Source organism: Podarcis cretensis, assembly GCF_951804945.1.
Source record: "Podarcis cretensis genome assembly, chromosome: 1".
NCBI lineage: Eukaryota > Metazoa > Chordata > Lepidosauria > Squamata > Lacertidae > Podarcis > Podarcis cretensis.
The window spans coordinates 102,338,326-102,359,038 of NC_137170.1; the positions used below are offsets into that span (position 1 = coordinate 102,338,326).

Sequence of the window (20,713 nt, forward strand, 5' to 3'; positions counted from 1 at the left end):
GGACAACCCAGAGCACATGTGCCCTCTGCCCGGGAGGAGGAGAGGGAGGGAAAGTTCTGTTACGCTCATGGAAATGGATCCGTGCTACAGTGATTTGGTTGGATACCACACCCAGTTAAGAAAATATCAGTAAGTAGCAATCTAGTATTGTGCGCCAATGATCAGGAACAATGGTTTTGTATATTTAAAACCCTTTAAAACTGCCTTATATATTAAGCTCTAAATGGTATATATTTATTAGAAGGAGCAGATGAAAACGTACCTTAACATTGCCTGTTCTAATGCTTGACTGGATTTCAATGAATCCTTCTGAAAATTGGTCAAAGACAACAACAACAACAACAACAACAACAACAACAGTTTTATTATTATTTGTACCCCACCAATCTGAATGGGTTGCCCCAGCCACAAATAAAATGCTTGCTTCCTCTAATCTCAATGAGACTCCATTATTGTTCTTCAGAATAACGAAGGCCTGTGAACAGAACCAATTTGGATGTGTGAATAATATTTACACCTCTGTTATTGCTCATTTTAAAAAGGATGCTGATGAAAACAAGGAGAGCGTCTGTAATATAGATTAGATTGAAACTGGTTTTGTGATTTAGGCTTTTTAAAAGCCTTTAAAGCTTTAATTAAGAAGTTATCTTCGTTGTCTCTTATGTCTGGAAAATGTATTAGTGGTTGAGTTCAAAGTAGAATCTTTAAAATGTAGTTTGAGTAGCTTTGTGGTTTAATGTTTCCCTATAGCCCTAAAATGAAATTGCCTCAGACAAATGTAAACTTATTCTTCTTTATATAATGTTAGAAGTGTTTATGTAAATTTTAATGCATTTGCTCAAGCTGCTGACTTGTATACATTCTTGCACAAGCTATTGATGACTGAGACATGCAAAAATGAGCACTGTTCCTTATGACCCTTGGCAGGAAACAGTAGCATATAGAATGAAAGGTGATGAAAAGGGCTAATCACCCCTTTTATCATTTATAGGCATAATAGCTTGCGTTTCCCCTACTGAGCAGAAAACATTTTCAACAGATATTTACCTCCTTCACAAGTGAACTGTGCTTGCCCACATTTCATCTTGGCAACTTATGAAAGTCTAAAGAAATACTTAAATTTTTAATATACGTATTTCCAGCTTAGGGAATATTTTGCATTATCCATCAAAAAAGATGAGTGTTATCCAACATTAGGCATGCTCAGAGTAGACTCATTGAACTCAGTGGACTTAAGTAACTTAAATACATTAAAATGAATATATCTACTCTGAATACAACTTACTTGGATATTGCCCTATATTTTTTAATTAAATTTTTAGAGGACTAGTGCTACAGTCATATACATATTTGCTTCTCGCTGGATCATCACCTTGTCATGGTAAGTGGGCTTGCATGTTCCTATGATCCTTGTGAGCGAAGCCGTTGGGAGTCTCATACTCCCAGTAGGGTCACCCAAGACAGTAAGGTCAAGGGGCAGGAGCTAGACAAAGAATGATCCAAGAAGTCCTCAATAGCAGAACAGGCAGAAGATAACAAGCGGTATGTTACAACAGCTGTGAAGCCAGATGAAGGCTGCACCAGATAAGAATCTACTGGTCGTGGTGATATTCATGCCATTTGAATAGAGCCATATCGCGAAGAATCTGCGTTGGTCAGCGAGCATTGATCTACACACGTCAAGCAAATTCATGCATAGGCGTCTTCCAAAAACCCATCCCAATCCAAAAAAGTCTCATGGTGATCGGCAAATGGTAACGGGGGCAGAACTGTGAAATCTGGAACCCCCTAGTCAGGGACCTGCACATGAGTGGTGGATAAAGATTCATTTGTTCTGACTCGAGGAATAAGGCAGTTGAGTAGCTCGGCAGCTGTATCCACAACTGAGCAGTCCTACTCTGCTCACCCCCAAAAGGGGAAGGGGCTAGAAAAGGTGCCCTAAACATAGTATGCCTCCCTTTTTCCCTGACTGGATAACAATGGCTCTCAAAGTGAACCATTCACAGTGGGATCAGGTGTTAAACAGGGATGTGTTATCTTCATTGATGTTTGGACACCTGACACTATTTCAAATCATGATGATGGACTTGACTTTGGTATGATGACTCCAAACTCTCAAATTGCACTATCCATTTGAAAATCATAGCATTTTTTGGTTTCTACAAATTTCCGAGCAGTACAAGACTCGCCCCACTACTAGAATAAATGATACAGAGGGACCACTTCAAAACATTTATTTATTTTTTGCTTAAAATTTGGAATTAAAGTTTACTGTTGCAAATACATCCCTGTAAACAAAAGATAGAAATGTAAAATCCTATGCTAGTGTATAGTATTCCTTTCCTTTCACTGATGTTCTGAGTTAAGTTAGTCTTACCTAACTGCATGTGCAATGACATTTGAGCTTCTAATGTCCCCAGTTTGCCCTTTTCGTAGTAAACATTAGGAATTGTCTTTAAAAAAGAAGATGTGATATATGGAATGGAAGAATCTTGTGCTAATATTTTACCACTGAGGCTACAACTCATGTTAGATCTCTTATTTTTGCCATTTATATGAGCAGGCACTTTTGACTAAGCTTGGAGTATCATGTTGACTTGGATCCACTGAAAGACAATATCAGGTCCATGGAATTTGTTCCATGCGCAGTGGTACCTCTGGATGCGAATGGGATCTATTCCGGAGCCCCGTTCACACCCTGAGCAGAATGCAACCCGCGTATGCGCGGGTCACAATTCACTGCTGCGCACGCGCGTGACGCCATTTTGAGCGTCTGCGCATGTGCGAGTGGGGAAACCTGGAAGTAACCCGTTCCGTTACTTCTGGGTCGCTGCAGAACACAACCTGAAAACGCTAAACCTGAAGCGTCTTTAACCCAAGGTATGACTGTACATTTATATTTTATATTGGAACTTGGGGAACGTATAGCTTTTGTGTGACATCTAGCACCCAACAAACTGCTGAATAGAAGTCTAGCATTATTATTATTATTATTATTATTATTATTATTATTATTACTATTATATCAGTATTAAGTACAAGTACTTGTATATCAGTATTAATTAATATACTCTGGTTTCTCTTTAGAAAATAATAGTAATGGAAAAACCAAGAAGTTCCTTTCTCAGATGTTTTGCCTTTTGTTACTGAGAGAAAGGGAATAGCTTGCTTCTACTATGCTTTTAACACAGCTGGTATATTTTTCTACACTTGTCTGTACTATGGTGAATTTTATGTCAGTATTTTTGGCATAGTTTTCATAGAATCTATCACATAATGAATAAGTGTTTTTTAATGAAATGAATTTTATCTGTTTGTTAATTGGAAGGCTATCTCAGGAATATAGTTGTATATTGGGTTCATCATTAGTGAATGGATATGACGTTTTTCATGGGGAATCTTTTGTGTAAAGAAAGGTAATGGTGACAGCATTTTTAATGGCTTTCTTGGATTTTCCTCCTTCAGCCAATCTAGCCTTAGTGCATAAGAATGAGACCTGCGTCTACTTTGCTGGGAACTCTCTTGGTCTTCAGCCAAAGAAAGTTAAGACTTACTTGGATGAAGAACTTGACAAGTGGGCTAAACTGTGAGTAGTTCCTAGTGACATAAATCACTAACTGTGCTTTTTTGAGGGTAAAGAAAAATTATTTTATTTTGAAAATGGGCCTGAATATGGTGATACTCTGTTAAAATCCCTTTCTCATGGAAATACAATGAATATTCAGTGCTTTCCCAATAATATACTGTCCTTTCTGTAAGATATGCTCCATAAATTAGGAAAACAAGAAATGGCTGCAGTAACCTTTAACCAGCTCACATTGGAAGGATCCTCCTCAGCTTACAGCTATTTGCCTAATTGTTTTTTAAGTGTCCTAGTTCAAGTCTTACCTATTGTCTGTATGTGTGTAGTTGTTGCTACTAGTCTATGTGATTATCTCATGCAACCCTTGTATCTATCTCATAATTGCTGTCCTAATCTGTGCATTTCAGGCTACATACACCATATCTATATCATCTATATCTATATCTAGATCTAGATAATATGTATGTCCCAAATAATCATGGGAACTGTAGTTTGTTGAGTGTGCTGGGAACTCTAGCTCTGGTGGGTGAATTGTAGTTCCCACAAATCTTTAGATGTCCTTCGATAGTTACCTGGTGCCTATTTCAGCAGTATTCAGATTGACCCTTTGCTTGGTCAGTCCTAAATCTGAGACACTAGAATAAAGAATATTGCTTTGTAGCCTCACACTTTTGAGATGCTTGTAAAATTCACATTCTGAAATCTGAAATTTGTATTTCAAAAAATAAAACAGAGTTGTAATAAGGTCTGTCATAAACTCAGAATTTGGTTCAGTTTCAAAATCTGAAATTGTGGAACTCCAGGCATGCAATATTGCTGTGCTTGCAACTATTTCTTTCTTTTTTCCTTGGCCCTCATTATTACTAAAATCAGCTACCGAACACCATTTACTAGTCCCACCAGCATTTTTGTGTCCATGGTAAATTCTTCAAGTGGTTTATTTCAGTTGCCCATATTCACACTCCTCCCAGGAGAAATGGCCCTAGGAAGGTGGTGGAAGATGGAAGGATGGTGTGAGTAAGCATGGATTGGTGGCCATAATTAAAGTTCAGGAAGGGAGAATCAAGCCCAGAGAGTTAGGGTTGTGCTGGGCTGAGGTTCATAGCAGCCTGAAGAAATCAGTGCTCCCGTCTAAGTTGTGAAGAAAGCTTATATCCAGGAAATGTTTTTATCATTCAAGAAAATGGTGTATTTTATCTACTCTTGAAATACTTTCCCTCATGTCCTTAAAGTTTTTCTATTGGTTCAAGCTCATCTTTTGTTCCATCATATTAGATTTAAGACTGATTTGACACAATCACACAATCTGACTTTGCTGTGTGATAATGCCCATTGATTTCAGTGGGTCTGTTCTGACCATGACTTAGATATCACCTACTAGCAGTTCAATCCTACATCTTCTATGTAGTAAAAAGCACAACTTCAGGCAATACCAATGAGACGGAAACATGGAAGGTGCCTAAAGAAGCCAGGGTGGCTATCTAAAGAACTTTTAACTGAGTTAAGATTAAAAAAGGATGTGTACAAAAAATGGAAAAGGGGGGGAACCACCAAAGAGGAATTCAAACAAATAGCCAGCACGTGTAGACACAAAGTCAGAAAAGCTAAAGCACAGAATGAACTCAGGCTTGCTAGAGAGGTTAAAAGCAACAAAAAAAGGCTTTTATGGGTATGTTCGTAGCAAAAGGAAGAACAAAGAAACAGTGGGGTCACTCAGAGGAGAAGATGGTGAAATGCAAACAGGGGACACAGAAAGGGCTGAACTCCTCAATGCCTTCTTTGCCTCAGTCTTCTCCGATAAAGAAAACAATGCCCGACCTGAAGAATTTGGAGCAAATAATTCAGCAGAGGAAACACAGCCCAGAATAACTAAGGAGATAGTACAAGAATACTTGGCTAGTTTAGATGTATTAAAGTCTCGAGGGCCAGATGAACTGCATCCAAGAGTATTAAAAGAACTGGCAGATGTGATCTCAGAACCACTGGCAGTCATCTTTGAGAATTCCTGGAGAACAGGCGAAGTCCCGGCAGACTGGAGGAGGGCAAATGTTGTCCCTATTTTCAAAAAGGGGAAAAGAGAGGACCCAAATAATTACCGCCCAGTCAGTCTGACATCAATACCAGGGAAGATTCTGGAGCAGATCATTAAGCAAACAGTCTGTGAGCACCTAGAAAGGAATACTGTGATCACCAATAGTCAGCATGGATTTCTGAAAAATAAGTCATGTCAGACTAACCTGATCTCGTTTTTTGACAGAATTACAAGCCTGGTAGATGAAGGGAACACAGTGGATGTAGCCTACCTTGATTTCAGCAAGGCATTTGACAAGGTGCCCCATGATATTCTTGTAAAGAAGCTGGTAAAATGCGGACTTGACTATGCTACCACTCAGTGGATTTGTAACTGGCTGACTGACCGAACCCAAAGGGTTCCTCTTCATCCTGGAGAAGAGTGACTAGTGGGGTGCCACAGGGTTCTGTCTTGGGCCCGGTCTTATTCAACATCTTTATCAACGACTTGGATGATGGACTCAAGGGCATCCTGATCAAATTTGCAGATGACACCAAACTGGGAGGGGTGGCTAACACCCCAGAGGACAGGATCACACTTCAAAATGACCTTGACAGATTAGAGAACTGGGCCAAAACAAACAAGATGAATTTTAACAGGGAGAAATGTAAAGTATTGCACTTGGGCAAAAAAAATGAGAGGCACAAATACAAGATGGGTGACACCTGGCTTGAGAACAGTACATTTGAAAAGGATCTAGGAGTCTTGGTTGACCACAAACTTGACATGAGCCAACAGTGTGACGCGGCAGCTAAAAAAGCCAATGCAATTCTGGGCTGCATCAATAGGAATATAGCATCTAGATCAAGGGAAGTAATAGTGCCACTGTATTCTGCTCTGGTCAGACCTCACCTGGAGTACTGTGTCCAGTTCTGGGCACCACAGTTCAAGAAGGACACTGACAAACTGGAACGTGTCCAGAGGAGGGCAACCAAAATGTTCAAAGGCCTGGAAACGATGCCTTATGAAGAACGGCTAAGGGAGCTGGGCATGATTAGCCTGGAGAAGAGGAGGTTAAGGGGTGATATGATAGCCCTGCTCAAATATATAAAAGGATGTCACATAGAGGAGGGAGAAAAGTTGTTTTCTGCTGCTCCAGAGAAGCGGACACGGAGCAATGGTTCTAAACTACAAGAAAGAAGATTCCACCTAAACATTAGGAAGAACTTCCTGACAGTAAGAGCTGTTCGACAGTGGAATTTGCTGCCAAGGAGTGTGGTGGAGTCTCCTTCTTTGGAGGTCTTTAAGCAGAGGCTTGACAACCATATGTCAGGAGTGCTCTGATGGTGTTTCCTGCTTGGCAGGGGGTTGGACTCGATGGCCCTTGTGGTCTCTTCCAACTCTATGATTCTATGATTCTTCCTACCGGGGAATAAGCATAATTGAACACAATTGGACTTCTAAGTAGACATGTCTATGACTGTGTTATAAGAGGGAAAGAGTTGTCCTTACCTATTCTCTTGTTAAAACAGGAGAGTTGCAATTAATAATAAAAAGGCAGCTGCTTTTTTAGATAGCTGTGAGGGAAGGAAGGAGGGAATAGGAGCATATGAACTTCAGTTAGCACTTCTCTCTGTTCATTTAGCACAGCTCTGCAGTTTTGCCAGCCATTTTAAGAAAATGCAATCCTGTCAATTTTTCTGTGATTATTGTAGTACTCAGGGAAATGGCTGACTTCATTCAAGAAGTTAAAGTTAAATAGCTCTCTTCTCCATTTAAAGGGACCAAGAGAGGTAATATTTCATTTCTCACACATTAACTTCGCATTTGTTCATTTTCCATGCATCTGTTTGCCTTGGGTACAATGAAAGAATTTTATACTCAAGACCGATGTACTTAAGTGTGGTGACAATAGTTTGAACAAAATTCACTGCAGTCCAAGGCATTTATTTTCAGGGAGCAGAATCAATTCCCCCCTTCTTTCTCAGTTTGTGAAAAGAAGTAAATATGATTCTGTATATCTTATATGTATCTGTGGTCCATTACCTTTCATGAAACAAGGAATACAGTTTCTGCCTTATCTTTGACGAAACAAACCCATCACACCTACAACATGTTTACTATTCAGTGGGGCTTACTGCCCGGTAAACTGTGCACAAGATTGCAGCCTCCCTTGCTTGGGTCTATCTTCACTCTTATTTTTATATACAGAATGAATGCCAATAGTTATAAATAAAAGAGATGATCATTGTGTTTGGTCTAGAAAACTACAGTTACAACAGTGTGGACAAGCAGTGCTCCTTTTCAATGTTCCAGTCAGCTAGCCAGCCGTGTCCTTTTCCATGGTACTCCAATCTATTATTCCTACCACCTGGTTTTACAGCCCTATGCCAATCAGTCAGCTTTCTGAGCATGCTCATTCCTCATTTGGCTGGTTTTTGGTGGGGTTGGGGTGGGGTAGTGTTCTTCTCCCTTAGTAGTTTTTTGGGATGTCTGCAAACTTTGGAGTTACTTGAAGCTTGGTAATATATCCCTGTTAATATGTTCAAGGTGCTGTTTTGTGTACAAAAGTATCAACATTCACTTCTGAACTTTGGAGATAGAAAGACTGATATTAAGTATGATTGTGTGCTCATACATGCATACTCCGGTCACACCCACACCATACATTTAAAACATATGACTTCCCCCAAAGAACAGAGTTGTTCCATCACAGAGCTACAATTCCCAAGAACCTTCACATTTTCCAGGATTTGTGGGGAAAGCCATTGCTTTAAATGTGTTTTAAATATATAGTGTGGATGGGACCAATTGTAGATAAACATTAGTTTAGATTGTGTAGATAAGACAGTTTCAAAAATATAAACTCAGGCCAAAGCAACGTATTGAGAAAATATTAGAAGTAGATAGCAGTCTGTTATTTCAGAGAAACGAAAGAAAAGAAAATGTCAGAATAAGGCCAGACCAAAATAGAACAGTAAGGGAAGAGCAGCTTATATTTAGAAAAGTAAGTGCCCAAAATCCAGTACAAATGCAAGCCTTTCAGAAGGCTAAAGACTTCTGAAAAATGAATTGGGAACCTTTTGGTCCTATCTGAAGGCAGTGCCAGTCTGTCGTGGCTGAAGGTTGCTATTTCATGGCTACTTACTAGTTTATAGAGCTACTGAAACTGGCAAATTAGGATTTTGCCGTGTTGAGGCAGAGAAGACTGCAAGAAAGCAATAGAGGCAAATGAATGTTATGCAAATTTTTGTTACTTTTAAGAAATGCAGTGACTATAATGTTTTACTATAACATCTATCTTACAGTGATTTCAATTTGTTAATGAGGAGCCTGATGTGACAGTGTTTGAAAGTATTCTGTTAGAAAGGGGTACAACGTCATTGTTTTACCCTGTATCTTATAAAACACATAGCTTTTCATCACCAACACTATCCCCAAATTATGTTTAAACTGGTCTTCCGTTGCCAAGATCAGACCTTGGCTACTATTTATGCTTTGAAGAGAAACGAACCACAAACCCAAGTACAAATGACATACCAAGACATGTAGCATGTTGCTTGTGGCACAGCCAGGAGTGGGGACAAGGTTGGAATTTTGGTGCACTATATATCAGCAAATTGCTTGTTTATATTAATTATGGTTTCATGTAATGTGAAAACCAGTCCTAGGTCATCTATCCTTTTGCTTCATGAAATTAGTTAACATCATATTGACCATATGCCTTTCAGGTTGGGAGTCGGGAATAAGTGAGGGCTGAGTCTGATATACGGTAAAACTATTTTGATATAGGTGTGTTTTAGGGTGCTATATATTGTAAAATTTCACAGCTGTTTTCAGAACTTTCAATCTATAGTATACCCAGTACTTCAGAATTGAGTACATAGGAAAACTATGACCTATCATCTTATGTAAAAAAAGAAGATAGGAAAATGCGGCACTGAAATCTGTTTAGTCTAGATTAAATATTAATGTATGAGTCACTAAAGAAATACTTCTGCCTATGTGATAATTGAAACTTTTCATTCAAGTGAGTCAAGTGAACCTGTTTCTTACTGTCTTTTCTTTATGTTTAATTTAGTTACTTGGGTTTGGATTTATTGTACACAGATCTTTTCCCATTGTAATAATAATCACATTGAAAAATCTGTAATAGCTCATAGGAATGTTACATAAAATATTTAAAATGTGAGATCCTTTCTGTTGGGGAATTGGCAGAGAACGAGGAAGTTTAACAGTGAATCTTGTAAAATGACAGAGCAAATGAGAGGATTCATTTGCAGGCACTTTTCTAAATCCTACTAAGTAACTGAGGACAAAGATGTGTAATATAAAAAGAGGACACACCATTAATTTTCTAGTACATTATTTAGCCAGGTTTTGCCTCTGAACTGAGAAATTAGCCCGTCGCCCATTTCTGCCAGACCCATTGCACTCTTGTACGCTATCACCATTTCATCTTGCTTCCTGGACAAGCAAGTTACCTGACATAGAAGAGACAGGACTGTTTTGCATTGTAGGCCCCTGGCTGCAGGTTCGCTTTGGCTGCATTCACACATAATGATAACCTAAGCTTCCTGGCTTACCGTAGTTTACTCTGAACTTGGTTTACTGTGACTTTCAACCATTCACAGTTCTATTCCCTAGCTGTTCGCTGAGGGCTGTTGCTATTTTTTGTTTCTCTTATAACAAAGCATGAAGATGGCTCATTAGAATCTGTCCCGTGTCTATTGACTTTTTTTTGCATGTCGAGGTCCCCAATACACCCCAAAGGAAAACACAATTGACACTTAATTTTTGTTTAAATTTTTTTGGCATAATTTTGGCCACAACTTTATTCAAATACAGCAATGTGAGTGGTTACTTAGGCATTGGTAGCACTAACTGCCCCCGCACGGGGACAGCTCTGACATTTGCACCCCCCGCGAAGTTAGGAAGGGTAAGTCACCTGGGGAGAGAGACGGGACTGGGAACCATGCCTCACCTCTCCCCAGCATGCTCCCAGGGGCTTGCGTGGCCCTAGCCCCTTGCCAGGGGGTTTCGGACAAAAGCATGGGGGAGCCCCTGGGTTCCTTTAACGGTAAAACCCTTCAGCAGCAGCAGCAGCATTTTGGAGGGGCAGGCACAGCCGAATCCATACCCCTCCACCACCACCAGCATTTTGGGGGGCAGGCACAGCCAAATCCATACCCCTCCAGCAACCAATTCCAGACCAATGCCTAACCACAAACCTTACAAGTTGTGACGATTTGCTACGCAGTAGGTGAAAACCAAGTGGCACACACTAATCAGCCAAATGGCAAAATTCCTATCGGGCCCCTGCCCCAAAGCAGATGACCCCATGACAGGCAATAGCAAGGTCAAGCAAACAGCCTAACATTAGGGAAGGGAGGGCGGGTGATCCGAAGCACGCAGCGAAAGAGGACGTCTGTTGCTGCGTGCCTTGTATTTAACAAATAGGGCTGTCAATCACTAAATGGCAACATCTAATCCCCAGTAACAGCCCGCCCCTGCTTACGAGTTGGCCAAACCATCTGCCCAGAAACAGCAAGGTGTCTTGGAATCCCCAACCGCAACACGTGCTCTCCGTGATGGAGAACACACTTTGTCTGTGTGCAATACAAAACTACAGTAGACTGCTTGTTTGCTACAGGTGGATGTGGTGCAATAAAATTATTTATTTTCTCTTCCAGCTCCCAAATGAGTGTTGCATTCTTGATGTTAGGACTATACCAAAGGCACATATATGAATTTTCATTTGTTCTCTCTTTCAGGGGTGTTCACGGTCATTTCACAGGGAAACGACCTTGGGCTTTAGGGGATGAGTGCATTGTGGAGCTTGTGGCTGATATTGTGGGTAAGAAAATATATTTTTTGGAAAATGTTTCCTTTTTCCCCCACTGTTTATGTAGCACTAGAAAAGATATCAGACAATGGAACTTTTCTTCCAAAAAAATACCATTGGTTTTTTTTGTGTTCTGCTCTGACTGCTTCTCAGTAAGTATGTGAAGTAACTGCATTTTAAAACTTTGTACTGAGAAGATTTAATGCAGACAGTAATATATGAGCAAATGTATATCTTGAAACTAATTGCAGTATGTGGTTCTGGGATCGTCATAAACTATTTGGTCTAATGCATGAAACCAAAGAAAACTTGGCACTCCTACAAATGTCACCATGAATCAGTGATCATTTCTTTTGTTTACAAAGCAATAGCTGCTTGTTACATGATAATGTCTTTAATTGCTGTCAAGGAAGTCAATTTTTTTTGAAAAAGAATTAATAGTGCAGAAAATGATGAAAATTAGAGTTGATACTACCTGTCAAATTGTCTAAAGAATCTTCAGGGAAGGGAGAGGACTTGGGATAGAAATGAAGTAAACAGTGGAGGTGTGAATAGTGGTGCCACTCCTCTGCAATTATGCCTCAAGCAGCAGTCACTAGATGACTGTAACACCTGAACAACCATTTCCCCCAATGCGGTCACAAAAGCAATGGATGCAATACCCAGGGTAACGGTTGGCATTGCTTATTCTCAGACACAATTATTTTACTGTGAGTGATATGAAAATAAATTATTCTCTCAATAACAGTACTACCTTGAAGGAAACATGCCAGCATACAGATAAAATTTGAGGTGTATATTTACTGTGCAAAAATTGATTATACAGAAATAGACACTATTGCAGGTAGCAAGTGTGCCCTTCAAATGTTGTTGGGAGTCCAGCTCCCATCAGCCTTAAGCAGAATAGCCAGTGGTGAAGGATGTTGGGAGATGTCCAAAAACATCTGGAGGGCCCCATGTTAAGTACTCCTGCCTTATGTAATATCTCTATTAGTTACACCCCCAACAGCACATATGTTTGTGTGGGCCTCTCTATTAATGAAATACTGTATAAGAATTAATAGAATCTAAGAGTTGGAAGGGACCCTGAATGGCATCTAGTCGAATGCAGGAATTTCTATTAAAACATCCATGTCTTGGAAAGTTTACCTTCCTTCATGTAACTTTATGCATTTGATGAAGTGGATTGTGGTCCATGAAAGCATAAAACATAATAAAATTGGGAGCCTTTAAGTTATCACAAGACTGCTTGTTCATTATTCTAATTGAAGTTCTTCATCACATCTGTGAGTATTTCCAGAGAGGCACTGCAGTGCTGCCTCTGTGGCCTTGGCTGTCCTTCTCTTGTGCTTCTGCTGCGGAGCTGCTGTAAGATGTGAAGGTGAATACACTAGAGAGGGGTGGATATGGAATTCAGTGGCTGGCTGCAAAATCTGGTTTTTCTGCCTCTGTTTGGACTTCTTGCTTCAGCTAGAGAGTCAGAGCTTACCTAATGTCTGTGGCAAAGCATGCCACACACAATCAATTCTCTACTGCAGGGTTGCCATTCTGTCTTTAGCAAAATCTTCAGTAAGGCCACGGTCCACAGTGTCCTTTTAAAAAACAAATGGGGTCCAGAAAATAGCAATGCAAACCAAGAGGAAGGGAAGCTAGAGACACAGAACAACATAGCAACAAACAAAACAATTACTGGCTGTGAATGTAACATGAGAAAATTTAATGTAAAATCTGCTAGACAGCCAATAAATCTGTTTTACACTTTCTTGTTCACCTTGGTCAGAAAAAAAAGAATCTTGTTATTTTTAGATCTGGGACCCACATATGCAGTCAAATATAACAACATTTTCTCAAGGAAAACAAGAAGAGTTTTTTTAAAAAAAGATTTTTAAAGCTTTGCTCTTTCAACTATGCCTTTAGCATTCAGACACTTTTTTTAAAGTTTGGAAGTTAAATACAAGTTTGGAAGTCTTTAAATACAAGTGGAGTTTTAGAACTAATAGGAACATACTCTATTCGCTGTCACACAGCTTGTGTCTGCTCAGTGAGGCCCTTCTACCCATTATCCACCAGCTAAGTTTTCCATACCAATACCCATACCCATTCTGTATGCAGAAGCCTATTTGTATTCTCTTTGTTGGGGAACCATGTTTTGTTGTTGTTTAGTCGTTTAGTCGTGTCCGACTCTTCGTGACCCCATGGACCAGAGAACGCCAGGCACTCCTGTCCTCCACTGCCCCCCGCAGCTTGGTCAGACTCATGCTGGTAACCTCGAAAACACTATCCAACCATCTTGTCCTCTGTCGCCCCCTTCTCCTTGTGCCCTCCATCTTTCCCAACATCAGGGTCTTCTCCAGGGAGTCTTCTCTTCTCATGAGGTGGCCAAAGTACTGGAGCCTCAGCTTCACAATCTGTCCTTCCAGTGAGCACTCAGGGCTGATTTCCTTCAGAATGGAGAGGTTTGATCTTCTTGCAGTCCATGGGACTCTCAAGAGTCTCCTCCAGCACCATAATTCAAAAGCATCAATTCTTCGGCGATCAGCCTTCTTTATGGTCCAGCTCTCACTTCCATACATCACTACTGGGAAAACCATAGCTTTAACTATACGGACCTTTGTTGGCAAGGTGATGTCTCTACTTCTCAAGATGCTGTCTAGGCCTGTCATTGCCCTTCTCCCAAGAAGCAGGTGTCTTTTAATTTTGTGGCTGCTGTCACCATCTGCAGTGATCATGGAGCCCAAGAAAGTAAAATCTCTCACTGCCTCCATTTCTTCCCCTTCTATTTGCCAGGAGGTGATGGGACCAGTAGCCATGATCTTCGTTTTTTTGATGTTGAGCTTCAGACCATATTTTGCACTCTCCTCTTTCACCCTCAATAAAAGGTTCTTTAATTCCTCCTCACTTTCTGCCATCAAGGTTGTGTCATCTGCATATCTGAGGTTGTTGATATTTCTTCCGGCAATCTTAATTCCGGCTAGGGATTCATCCAGCCCAGCCTTTCGCATGATGAATTCTGCATATAAGTTAAATAAGCAGGGAGACAAAATGCAGCCTTGTCGTACTCCTTTCCCAATTTTGAACCAGTCAGTTGTTCCATATCCAGTTCTAACTGTAGCTTCTTGTCCCACATAGAGATTTCTCAGGAGACAGATGAGGTGATCAGGCACTCCCATTTCTTTAAGAACTTGCCATAGTTTGCCATGGTCGACACAGTCAAAGGCTTTTGCATAGTCAATGAAGCAGAAGTAAATGTCTTTCTGGAACTCTCTAGCTTTCTCCATAATCCAGCGCATGTTTGCAATTTGGTCTCTGGTTCCTCTGCCTCTTCTAAATCCAGCTTGCACTTCTGGGAGTTCTCGGTCCACATACTGCTTGAGCATTCCTTGTAGAATTTTAAGCATAACCTTGCTAGCGTGAGAAATTAGTGCAATTGTGCGATAGTTGGAGCATTCTTTGGCACTGCCCTTCTTTGGGATTGGAATGTAGACTGATCTTCTCCAATCTTCTGGCCACTGCTGAGTTTTCCAAACTTCCCCAGTAGCTCTTCCCCAGTAGCATGTTGGACGCCTTCCGACCTGAGGGGCTCATCTTCCAGCGTCATAACTTTTATATGCCTGTTGTCTTTGTCCATGGAGTTTTCTTGGCAGGGATACTGGAGTGGCTTGCCGGTTCCTCCTCCAGGTGGATCACGTTTGGTCAAAACTCTCCACTATGACCTGTTCATCTTGGGTGCCCTGCTCGGCATAGTTCATAGCTTCTCTGAGTTCTTCAAGCCCCTTCGCCACGGCAAGGCAGTGATCCATGAAGGGGGAACCATGTTTTAAGCTCTCTATAAAAGAAACTATGAATAAAGATTTTCACATCCTTAACCTGTTTTGTTTTGCTTTGGGCAGTATTTCATAGGTCTGTTGCATACCAGGGACTATTAAGTTTGCTATCATGTTAATGCTATCATGATCTCCCTCCTCGCTTGCACAGATAATCCCGCCACACCCCTCAGTGGCTGTACAACTGAATTTCAAAGTGTGGCTTGGCATTCAGCTTCCAAGTATTAGCATTATTTTATTGTGGGTAAATTTCACTTTATTGATTTTGCCACATGTTAGTGAGTTGCCCCCCTCTCCAGTAATGAGAAAGGAAAACAAATTAACTTTTCAAGAATTCCAAATTATGGTCCCGTTATGTTGACAATCTCAACTGGTTAATGACTACATCATTTGCCTTTAGGTAAAAAGAAAAAATGCAAAACGGATAAAATACAAAATAAACCACTATTAAAATATTGTCCATCCAGCATAGTATTTAAGATGGATATGCATTCTTTCCAGTAACAATGGATGCAGTTACATGGAGGAAAAGAAGGGATTTGTGTTCCTGTGGTAGGCTTGACAAGAGAAAATAAACTGAATTTTTAAGTTAGTTTTTTTATGCTTAGCATTTTATGGAGGAGGAAGAACCGCTGGAGCTTGTTCTATCTGTAGAACAAAAAGTGAGTGTTGTCTTGTGGGATTTATTCAGGAATACAACAAAGGCAGTAAATGGTTTTTCCTTTGGGCCATTTAAAGGTTTATGTCTCTATAACACCTTGCTTATTAAATGAGCATACCTTTTTCTTGTTAAATGAAGACTCCAATAGTAAATATGTTGTGAAATGCAGAGTCAAGGTCACCAGAGACCCAAACTTTCTTCACCCCTTCTTCCATTCATTCCCATATTAAGCAAAAGAACAGGAAAATAAAAATTGGTTCTTTTTTTCCACAGCATGTTATTAATATATTGCAACCTTGGCAGTATCACCTTTTGATGGAATAAAATTAACTGCATTGCTCCTTCTTATGCTTGTGCTGAGAGAGAATGTATTCTGGGCTGTTTTGCTTTAACTTTGAATTATAAGGATTATTTGAAATACCCAAACTGGCTTGTCTTTTCTTTTTTTGAAGTCTTGTCTTCTTTCTTTTTTCCAGTTCATCCAGCCATTTCTCCCTTTATTTTCCACACAAATTTCAGGCAAGGGCTTGGTTCATGTTGCACTAATGCAACTGCTGTACTTTCCAAAGTTACAGTGGCGCATCACAAGTCATGCTTTTTTCCATTACAGAAAAGATTTATCAGGAAGGACATATGGGGGTTTTTGCTGTCCATGATATGTGGTGCTGAGTAATGAGTTGGAGAGAGCAAACTTCATTTTGTCTACTGGATACTTGTCTTTGAATATTGTAATAGATTAATTGGATCACAGAAGCATCATTTCCGAAATGCAGTGCAGGCTATGAAGGATAACGATTTTCCTAGGGCACAGATAAGGCTTGTTTTGTGGGCACCAAAATCCAATAAAGAAAAGCTTTTAATAAATATATCATTTACAAGAGTCTAAGACTTACATGACAAATGTGGTGTCATATTCAATATAGGATATTGGCATGCATCTAAAGGTGAACTTCAGATTAACCGTTTATTTTTGGTCTGTGCTTTGAACAGCAAGTGAACTAACAGTAGTTATATTTATATTCTGGAAATATTTTGGAAGTGGATCAGTCAGGTTGTAAAAGCATCAGGATTTGGGGCTTACGTTTCAGTACCCTATCCATAGAGTGGAGTCCCTAAGAGGGTTGGATGGCATCTTGTACGCTTCCTTCTGGCAACTCCTCCAGCCATGATGGTGCTAAAAGGATTGCTCTGCTTTCCTTTGGGGCCACATCAGCAAGGCCGAGAGGAGGGTCTTGTCTGCGCAGCCCAGGACCCCCATACATATTGCCCTGGTTTGCTCCCCAGACAGGTCATTTTGGTGTTGCTAATGCAACAAAAACAACACAGCAGGCAGCAGTTATGAATCAATGGTCTTTGCAGCCACAGCAGGCACTGTGATTCTCCAGCGGTTTGACTTCACCCCTGGAGGCACATTCCATTGTCTCTTGAGACAGACAGATGACGACAAGTGTACATCTAGGACCATTACTTTCATAGGCAGAATCCGGCTCAGCCCACTGATGAGCCAAGTTGGAGCTCCCCCCCGAGTGGAAGAAGCCCTAGACGCAATGCCTGCCTTACACCTACCTTGAGTCTGCCACCCATCCTGCTGTCTTTGCCAGTAGCGGAAAAACTGCACCACAATCTGCACCTTTTATTGGTGAGATCTCATCAAAGTCCTGTGAGGTCTCACAGAGCGCATGAGATCTCATGAGACTTCAGCAAGCTCTTGCCATGCAATGCAGGTAGCAGAGGCGTGGGAGGGGTAGATGTGGGGTGTGCACAGCAAAACAGGATGCACCACCCCTGGGCAGAATTGTATAGACTTGCAGGATCTCTCTTGGAATAGAAAAGGCAGCAGAGAATGCAGATAGCAGTTATCTCTGTGTGTCTGCACACATGACCAAAATCTACAATAAAAATAATGGCATTTAGCAGTAAATGTTTCTCACTTATGGAGCGTATGTGCTGTTCTGCATACAGTTCAATATATTCACATACTGCATGTCTGATACATGCAAAATCCAGAAGAGAGATGTAGTGCAGCAGTGTGGACGACTATTGTTTTTTTTATAACTGGGAATTTTTCTTTTTCTCTAAGAGTAAAACTCTGGACAATGTACCATACATTTGTGTAAATTTGATTGGGCCGATTTAAGAAAATGGAGCTACATATTATGCTCACCGCATGCAAGCAACATGGCTGCCCCTGTTTAGAAATTGTAGAGCTCAATCCTCCTCCTCAGCAGAGAAAGCTGAAGCAAATCCCAGGGAAACATGCAGAGAAGGAGAACCTGAGAACCTGTTGTCCTGGTTTTGTTGTTGTCAATCTCCATCCATTTTTCTCCTTTGTGATTGTTCTCCTGGTTATCTCCGTTGCAACTGCTAGGAAAATGAGCAGCTAAGAACCATTGATAGAGAAAAAAGATGACAAAAAACAATCCAGCCAATAACGCCTTCCTCTTTATGACTTAACAGACCACATCAGAGTTAAAAGCTTCTTAAAATGCTTGCATATTTTTCTGGTTCATGTTATTTTCATCTAAACCCTGGGGATGTTTTTTTTCTTTGTGTTCTTCCACTTGTAATGTGAACTTATTCATCCTTTTCTCTCACCGTATTGACTAACAGGAGTCAGAGAGCACCTTACTGTTTCTGGTGTATTGGAAAAATCCATTTGTTGTGCTTCGGATTCCCATTAAATTTCATTTATTTTATTAATTGCCATAAAGCTCAGAATCCATGTCCAAAATGCAATAGTTTAACCATGTTCCCATCTTTGCACCAGTTGTCTTACAGACCACCGTTATGTCTACTGTAATGAAGGTCTGAATAATTGTTAGGCAAGTCTCTTTATTTTTATTAAGGGCACATTTTAGCTTGGCATTACAATGGCCACTTTAAAAATAGATGATTGCCCCTAAGACAATTTAGGCCTTTATATTGGAGATATATTTAATGGGCAAAGGCACACTAGTGCTGAATTTGACCAAGTTGTTAATGATAGCAACAAATCAACAGGTAGATTTCAAGGAAGGAAGTGTTACTGTTTCATTATCTGCTTTATTTGCCACAACAGAATGGTAAAAATAAATATTTCCCTGTTAGAATGGTGTACTATGTCAACAGGGGAACTTTTTTTACTTAAATTTCTCCGTGGTGACACATGAAACATGTATTTACTTCTCAGTCATTAGGGAGACATTGACTACAAGCCAATGTCATGAGGTTTTGCACAGCACTGGCACAGACCTTGCACAGGACAAAAGAAATAAGGAAACATCTGCCTTATTGCTTTTCAGGGGCTCATAAAGAAGAGGTAGCATTAATGAACGGCTTGACAGTTAATCTGCATCTCCTAATGGTAAGTCATAAGAATTTCTTTGCTAGATATATCTAGTTTAGAATTCTGTTTAAAAGAGAGCTTGATTCCTCCATGTGTGTATGAAGGTATTAATTTGTCCATGAGCATCTGATATTGAAAACTACACTGTCTGTGAACATGAAGATTCTATTTTAGTTGTCTTTTTATTTTAATAATTTATATAAATACCACAGTTTCTAAGCAATGTCTACTAGGAATACTGGGAGGATAACAAAGCATAAAATAAAATAATAATTCAGTTAAAATTAACCATAAAATTAGAAAAAGCTTGCCTACTTAAAATCATGGGTCTGACTTTGATGGATCTGTTGAATGCCCTTTTAAAGTCTTCTAACCTAGTTTCCAGGACTATATTTCAAAACAATGCATTCTGTAAGTTATAATAAAATGCATTATAATTGAGGTGTTGTGTCAGGGTTACTTCTTTTTATAGCCCTAAACAGAGTTTGGGTGGCTATCTGTCATGTATGATCTAGTTGGGATTCCTGCATTGCATCAGGGTCCCTTCCAACCAGTGGCGTAGCGTGGGTTGTCAGCACCCGGGGCAAGGCAAGTAATTTGCGCCCCCTAACCCGTGGATTTTAGCAGGGGGCAGAGAGCTGCCAGTGCGAGCTCGCCCCCCAGATGTTGCGGCCGGTGCGGCTGGCCCCCCTGCACCACCACGCTACGCCACTGCTTCCAACTCTATAATTCTTTGAATCTGTGATTATATGGTTCTAAACCCATGAGGCCATAAAATCCTTATAAGGAATCATAAGTGATCTTCTAATTATCTGTGTGCAATACTTCGTTTACAATTTACAGCTTACCACAATTATCCCTAATGTCAAAGCCCCAGTTTTTCACTAATAAACATATTCATTGAACAGTTTGAATTGGAACAAGGTCATGCCAGGAAGACATCTCAGGTTGAAAGCCTAACTGCAAAGAGCCCTTTGCTGCTGTGAGCATCTGCAGGGCTTTCATGAAACTTTTCATTGGCTACCTTGTTTACACAATAAGGTTAGTGTTACCAAAAAGGAGCAATGCAGCAGCGAGCAGCAGCTACGTCAGCTGCAGGTGGCTGGAAAGCCATACAGGATGTTGATGTTTGTGACTGTTGCCATGGGAACAAAGGGGCAGTCCATTCACCCTACTGAGCGCCGGATGTTAGCTCAGTGTGTGTCATCTGACCTGTACTGGAAGTACAAGGGAGGAGCTATATGCGCTCTGCTGTTGTTGTTTGAAGAGTACGGACATGTTTCTCTGTACTGCTGCAAAGGACAGAAATAAAAGCATGTAGATACATTTCTGTCTGTCTCTTTCCCCTCCCTGGGGATAGCAGGGGGAGAGTGAAGGAGTGGTGTGTTCTTCTCACATCTGGGAAGGATCGCCGATTACAGACCTCGCCAGTTTTCCTGCCGGGAGTTGCAGGGGGAGGTCAAC

The 20,713-nt window shown here is 40.5% G+C and overlaps 1 protein-coding gene across 5 annotated transcripts in view; it reads left to right on the forward strand.

The window, feature by feature from the left end:
• The window catches only part of KYNU (kynureninase), a 95,698-nt gene that overhangs the window by 19,060 nt on the left and 55,925 nt on the right, over nucleotides 1-20,713 (forward strand). For 4 of the 5 annotated variants that reach the window (XM_079994196.1, XM_079994195.1, XM_079994193.1 and 1 more), the window contains exons 3-5: nucleotides 3,466-3,586; nucleotides 11,369-11,451; nucleotides 19,206-19,267. In XM_079994196.1, the coding sequence (XP_079850322.1) occupies nucleotides 3,466-3,586; nucleotides 11,369-11,451; nucleotides 19,206-19,267 (266 nt within the window). The remainder of the gene's footprint in view (nucleotides 1-3,465; nucleotides 3,587-11,368; nucleotides 11,452-19,205; nucleotides 19,268-20,713) is intronic. The other variant, XM_079994197.1, reaches the window with a different exon arrangement.